The sequence below is a fragment of the Gekko japonicus genome, unplaced genomic scaffold (assembly GCF_001447785.1).
Source record: "Gekko japonicus isolate JY-2015 unplaced genomic scaffold, Gekko_japonicus_V1.1 scaffold2513, whole genome shotgun sequence".
Classification (NCBI taxonomy): domain Eukaryota; kingdom Metazoa; phylum Chordata; class Lepidosauria; order Squamata; family Gekkonidae; genus Gekko; species Gekko japonicus.
This window is the reverse complement of record NW_015164270.1, coordinates 143,856-150,766: the sequence shown is the minus strand read 5'-3', so window position 1 is coordinate 150,766 and position 6,911 is coordinate 143,856. Positions and strand designations below refer to the sequence as shown.

The following is a 6,911-nucleotide window of genomic DNA, read 5'->3' as shown; positions in this document are numbered from 1 at the left end:
TCCACCCCCAAAATCTCCAAGTATTTCCCAACCTGGAGCTGGCAACCCTATTGATACAGGATGTTTGACCAGATGGACCATCGGTCTGATCCAGCACGGCTCTTCATAGGTTCTTAGAGTCTTCCCCTGGTTATTCCCCCTCAAGGTCCCACCCCCCCATCTCTATTTATCCCCTCCCCAAACAGCTGGCTGATAAGGTGTTGCTAGGCGGGGAGCGCCTGACGCCACCAATACACAAATCCCAAGCGCCTTCCTTTTTCTTTCTCTGTTCCTGTGGGCTTCCCAGGAGAGGAGGAGCGAAGGTGGACTCTAGAGGGCAGCCGGTTGGTCCATCCCTCCCTCCCCTGGGGTGGGGAAGTAGGAGGTGGCTCCGAAGCGTCCGGCTGGCGTGCGCCTGCTAGCAGCTCTTGAAGCGTGCGGTGTTGCGCGCCGGAGAAGCCACGTCGTCTCGCAAAGTGCGGCTGGGCTCATCGGAGCGGCTGGCTCGGGCTATGACCGACACGCTGCTGCCTTCGGGCTGCCGGGCGGCGGAGCAGCCGCGGGATTGCTATTTCCGAAAGGTAGGCGCGCGCTCAAACCAGCCCATGCCCTGGGAACAGCTGTTGGCGCCCGCGGGAAGGGTGCGTGCAGCGCGCTAATGGCAGCAGTGGGGATGGGGGGGGGGGGATAGAGGCGCGCCGACGTGTGCGGATGGGATGCAATCAAGGTTCCCTCTAAGCTGTGGAGTCTTGTGAGCAAAATTCTACTTTGTGAGCTACTGGCTTTAAAGTTGTGAGTGAGCAGTTTGGCTACTGCATAAATTAGTTTGCTCTGGAGCCCTCCTTCCTGAGCTAAGACAAAAATCTGTGAGCCGAAGGCTAAAAATTTGTGAGCTAGCTCATACTAACTCAGCTTAGAGGGAACACTGGATGCGATTGATTTGGGGCTTTGGGGGTGGGCGAGACGAGGCGACGATTGGGTGTGTGAAATGCCGTCAAGCCGCTGGCTTCCTTTCGACATGGGGCGATCCTCTGAATCGAAGTTCTCCAAAACGTCCTCTCTTTAGCAGCTGTTCTGAGATCTTGCAAACGGAACGCCCTGGCTTCTTTCACTGAGTCAATCCCTCTCGTGTTGGGTCTTCTTCTTTCCCGCTGCCTTGTCGTTTCGTGATGTGACCAAAGTACAGTAGCTTCAGTATAGCCGTTTTAGCTTCTAGGGCGGAGTTCAGGCTTGATTTGGTCGAAACCCCACTTATGAGATGATGATGGCACCAGTCTAGATCTTCCCTTTTCTCATGGGTCTGTAGAATTTCTTCTTAAAGTGACTTTTCTTGGTTTGCTGATGGGTGTATTCTTAAACCCCCCACAGTGCAAGGAGGTTTGGACGCGCTGGAAACGCGAACTATAAAAAGGTTATTTATTTAAAAAAAAAAAAACCCGCGTTGATAAATGGCTAGTAATCGGTATGAGGACAATAGGCGTTTTGCTGGCAATGGACTGCTGTCCTAGTAACTACCGTTCTGGAGGCTGTGCGCCTGTGTCATCCTTTAAAGTGACTACCTTGTTTCCTTGTGGGGGTGCCTGTGCCTTTATTCTGGCTAGCCTCGATGGAAGTTCAACAGGAGCAGCCTCCTCCTCCCAGAGGGCCCCTGTAAGGTTTGCTGCTGCCCTACAATTATTGAAGACCCAAGAGCATTATGGACAGAGGAGGTGAAAAAACAAGGCAATAATCTAAATGTCCTCTAATTTGGTATTGTGTGTGTGTAAAGCACTTTGTCAGCTTATGGAGACCCCGCCAGGGCTTTCAAGGCAAGAGAAGAACAAAGGTGATTTGCCTTTGCCTGCTTCTGCAAAACAACCCTGGATTTTCCTGGTGGTCTCCCATCCAATGCTCCCTCTAAGCTGTGGAGTCTTGTGAGCAAAAATTCTACTTTGTGAGCTACTGGCCTTAAAGCTGTGACTGAGCGATTTGGCTGCTGCATAAATTAATTTGCTCTGGAGCCATCCTTCCTGAGCTAAGACAAAAAAAATGTTTGAGCCAGAGGCTAAAAATCTGTGAGCTAGCTCACACTAACTCAGCTTAGAGGGAACACTGTGTGTCCTATCCAAGTACCAACTAGGGTTGGCCCCAGTGTTCCCTCTAAGCTGAGTTAGTGTGAGCTAGCTCACAATTTTTTAGTCTCCACCTCACACATTTTTGTCTTAGCTCAGGAAGGATGGCTCCAGAGCAAACTAATTTATGCAGCAGCCAAATCGCTCAGTCACAGCTTTAATGCCCGTGGCTCACAAAGTAGAATTTTTGCTCACAAGACTCCACAGCTTAGAGGGAGCATTGCCCTGCTTAGCTTCTGAGAGCTGATGAAGTCAGGCTAGTCTGGGCCATCCAGATCAGGGCCATGTAGTATTTACCAGATGAAAATAACGAGTTACTTGTTTTTCATGAGGGGGGCCCTAAGTAGCAAGGGTATAAACAGGCTGCTTCTGTGGTGCTTGATTGACTGGTGTGCTTCATTATGTTGGAGTTTGATGCAGGCAGCTTCTTTCATTCAGAATTTATTTAGAACTTCTGCGTGTGGCTATCAGGGCAAAAAGTCCTCGCCCCCATCAGCAGTAAAATCAGAAATATACCATTTAAATTAAACCAACCCCCCCACTATTACAGGATTTATTGGGGGGGGGAGTGTTTTTTGTGCTAATTCCCAGGTTTTATGGGTTGTGGGGTTTTTTTTTGCTCTGAGACAGATTACAACTCAAAGCAATGCAGTGAGAACTGTAGAATACAGTCCAAATAACGAAATTGGAGGATGTACTTAAAACGCAGACAATAAAGTGGGGTTTGCAAGATTGGAGAACAAAGCAGTGGAATGTTATATGGCATGCAGTAACATCACGTTGCAGCCTTGAATGCCAGTTTTTTAAAAAGGCACACATTGAAACTTCAGTGTGATTGGCTTTTGTGTCTGTACGTAGGGGTCCCAGACTTTCAGATGGTGGAAACCTATTATGCACTGGAATGTGTGGGGTCCTATCATGTAGTTAAGAAGGCTGCTGTTACAGCTGCCCAAAGCATGCAGCTTGATCATTATGTTTAGCATTTTTTTTGCACAGTCGAGTCCGACTCTTCGCGACCCCACGGACCAGCTCCCACCAGGCCCTCCTGTCTTCCGCCGTCCTCTGAAGTTGGCTCAATTTCATGTTCATTGCATCTATGACACTGTCTAACCATCTCATCCTTTGCCGTCCCCGTCTTCTTTGACCTTCAATCTTTCTCAGCATCAGGGTCTTCTCCAGTGAGTGCTCCCTTCTCATTTGGTGGCCAAAGTATTTGAGCTTCAGTTTCATTATCTGGCCTTCCAGGGAACAGTCAGGGTTGATTTCTTTTAGGATTGACTGATTTGATCTGCTTGCAGTCCAAGGGACTCTCAGGAATCTTCTCCAGCACCATAGTTCAAAAGAATCTATTCTTTGGCGCTCGGCCTTCCTTATAGTCCAACTCTCGCAGCTTATTTGATTACCTGCCAGCATCTGGTGTGCATCATCAGAAAGCAGGTAAACAAATTGAATGGTACAGCCTGTTCCTCTTCGCCTGCTGCAGCAATTGTTGCAGTGCATGCAAATCCTAGCCTTTGTCCCTCAAAGGTAAAGAAAGTTTCCCCCTTGCAGCAGCCTGAGTTGGGAGGATTTCCAAAAGCCAGTTCTGTTTTCTAAAACAGTTTGCAGATTGCTGATATACTCCCAAGTGCACTTCGTTAAGATCTGTTTTCTCTACACTTCAATAGGGAAGCAGTTTTGAATATTGTATCTTGCACTTCCACTGTCATTCATAAATCATGTGGGAGGGCAAGAACAATCCCTATGTGGAGTCGCGTGACACCTTTTAAAAAGATGAACAGATTTTGTTGTGGCATTAAGCTTCCATGGTGATACTTCTGCTTGTGGCGTATGGATCACAGCGACAACTGCAGAAAACAGTTTACGGACTTCATCTCAGAATGTTCTCTTGATTTTGATGGATCATCAAACTGGGTCTAAAACTGAATTAACTTTTCTTTTTTTAATTAAATGCAAATAAGAAAGGAAACTGCTGGTGTTGGACTTTGTAAAAGGAACTCTTCAAAGGGAAATGCGATAGGCCCTTTAGATTACAGTGCAGCATTTTCAGCCTGCTATGCGTTTGACAATAGAGTCTCTAGCCCCAGGTGAGTACTTAAAGATTGGCGAACCTCTCCCTGCGGATTGCATTACACAGGTTAAATTTAGGGCACTTCTAAAACTCTGGCAGCTCATTTGTGCGTTCCTGACATCAACAGGTTTGAACAGGTGCCTCATCAGAATGTTATGCAAGTTTAGCTGTACATGCCTGACTGAACTCTCGGTGCAGCGATACGATTACTGTATAATGTAACACCAGCCTAAATCTGTGTAGATAGTGAATAGTTTTCATTTTAAATACTGGAAGAAATACTGTGCATTGCAGGATGTAAAGTTTCAGGACTCTTCTTCCCCTTCACCCCACACATTGCCATTTCTACGTATTATTATGTTGGTGATTATGGCAGTATATTCTGTGCCCTTATTTGAATACACAATTTTTTTTCCAAATGAGCCCGGGGTACCCAATGTTCTTCTCCTGTCTTCTGCTGGGCAAAGACTGTGCAGCTGGGAAGGTTCTTTCTGACTGTTAAGGTGGTTCCAAAAGGGTTTCCTATGTAGAAAAAATGGTGACCAAATTTTGTGGTCGTACATGTTAATGTTTCTCCTTATGTTGATGTCGGGATGCTCTTGATTGGTTGAAGCTTCCCAATGTGTGTATACCTATGGTGGTTGCTTCTGCTTGGTTGTTTTGTTCTGGTTAGGTGACCGAAGGTTTATTTTTTTTGGGGGGGGGAGCACCCACGCCATCTCATCCTCCAGTCATCCACTGTCTGGAGCCAGTTTGGTGTAGTGGTTAAGTGCGCAGACTCTAATCTGGGAGAACTGGGTTTGATTCCCCACTCCTCCACTTGCACCTGCTGATGTGAACATGGGTCAGTCGCAAGCTCTGGCACAGCTGTCCTTGAAAAAGAGCAGTTTCTGTCAGAGTTCTCTCAGCCCCACCCACCTCACAGGGTGTCTGTTGTGGGGAGGGGAAGGGAAAGGAGTTTGTAAGCCGCTCTGAGACTCCAAGTGAAGGGCGGGGTATAAATCCAATCTCTTCTTCTTCTTCTTCTTCTCCTTCTTCTTCCTCTGCTTTGCTTCATTCTTTCCCAAAACTTATGTGCTGTGGTCTTTCCTGAAAGACTGCAGCCAAAACAGGTTTGCAGGCTGCTAGGATAGGAAGGTGTGCCCTTTCGAACCACCTGCCCACATTGGCACCATTTGCATGATATTTGGATAGGAAGGTGGTCACTTCCGAACTCTTGCACACTGTTGTGGTGTAGCAGTTAGACTGTAGGAATGGGACCTGGGGTGATGGTTCAAACCTCTTGCTCAACTATAGAAGCCTGCCAGGTGACTCTTGGGTCCATCGCAACTTCTCAGTCTAACCTAGCAATGTGAAAAGCTGCTTTGGGTTCCTGACAAAAGGCTTTTTAAGAAATCGTTACTTATATTATTGTAGCATAGTGTGATGGTGATAAAACAACTAGTAATTAAAAAAAACACCAGAAGCCAGCAAAGAGCCCTCTGGGAGCACAAGAAGTTGGGGAAGGAATGCATGGAGAATAGCCCTGCATGTGAATGCTCCATGGCCACTGCAGATTACTTCCGTGGCAGTGGCTGCACAATGGGGAATACTTGGTCTATGTAAGCAACCTCTGATGTTCATATGAGCCTTGCACAGAAGATCATTGTACCTGTGGATTGTAGTTATGGTGATGGGCCCCATCCCTGTCCCAATTATGTAATGTTTATTATACATTACATCCTGCCTTCCCCACAAATGAGCTGAAGGTGGCTTCCACAACAAAACCCCATTAACCTATATGCACAATAGGATGTTTGCACAGAATTTAGATTTTATGATGTTAGGTAGTGGTTTATGTATATTTTATTGTATTTTAGTGTATTGACTGTTTTATTGCTTTTAACGTTGTTCGCCGCCTTGAGCTGGTTCCCAGCAAGGCAGGATGTAAATTGAAAATAATAAATAGAAACCTGTGCATGTAGGCCCATCTGCAAATGTTCTCTTGTAAGTGTAGTCGATGCACAGAGCGTTTGGGGGCTTGCCCCTGAAATGTATTTATTTACTTAATTTATACCACACTGTGATTCGCACTGAGGACCCAAAGCAGCTTACAACATTCTCCCCTTCTCCATTTTATCCTCACAACAACTCTGTGAGGTAGGTTAGGCTGGAAGTATATAACTAGCCCAAGGTCATCCAGTGAGCTTTCATGGCAGAGTGGGGAGTCAGACTTGGTTTGACCTGAAATTACAGCTCCTTCCTCCATAGGGAAGACCATTTACACAGTTGTATGTTTGCTTTCCTACATGGAAGTGCTTTCTCTGTTAACAAATGTGCCTCATTTTTGACGCGGTTCTAACTGATGGCAACGAAAGAAGAGTTAAAATTTGCAAAGCCACCAACGAAAGACTGGATACTTAAACTAAACAAAACAAAACGTGATGCTGTTTATAGTGAAACACGAAAGAATGTCGGTGTTGTTCTGTAGCAGCTAAAAGCAATTTTGGCAAGACCTCAATTTCAATTAGTCCCTTTTCTATGTTTTGGAATGCTCTCCTATATTATAAACTCCCTACAAATAGAAAAGCTGCACAGTAGAACTTTTCTGTATGTTATGCTAGTCTTCCATTTAAGGGGGATTTCTTTTCATGCGAAGGAAAATGCAATGCTGGAATTTGTTGCCTGAAATGGTATAGTCGGTTCCATTGTTTTATTACCATCTCATTTGTCTTCATGTGTGTGAATCACACTGGAGAGTATTGCCAAAC

At 46.0% G+C, this 6,911-nt stretch overlaps 1 protein-coding gene across 1 annotated transcript in view; it reads left to right on the top strand.

Moving 5' to 3' along the window:
- Window positions 1-472: 472 nt before the first annotated feature.
- Window positions 473-6,911, top strand: part of RHPN2 (rhophilin, Rho GTPase binding protein 2) — a 62,131-nt gene continuing 55,692 nt past the window's right edge. Inside the window, exon 1 of the mRNA XM_015408738.1 lies at window positions 473-560. Within this exon, the coding sequence (XP_015264224.1) occupies window positions 492-560 (69 nt within the window). The 5' untranslated portion in view covers window positions 473-491. The remainder of the gene's footprint in view (window positions 561-6,911) is intronic.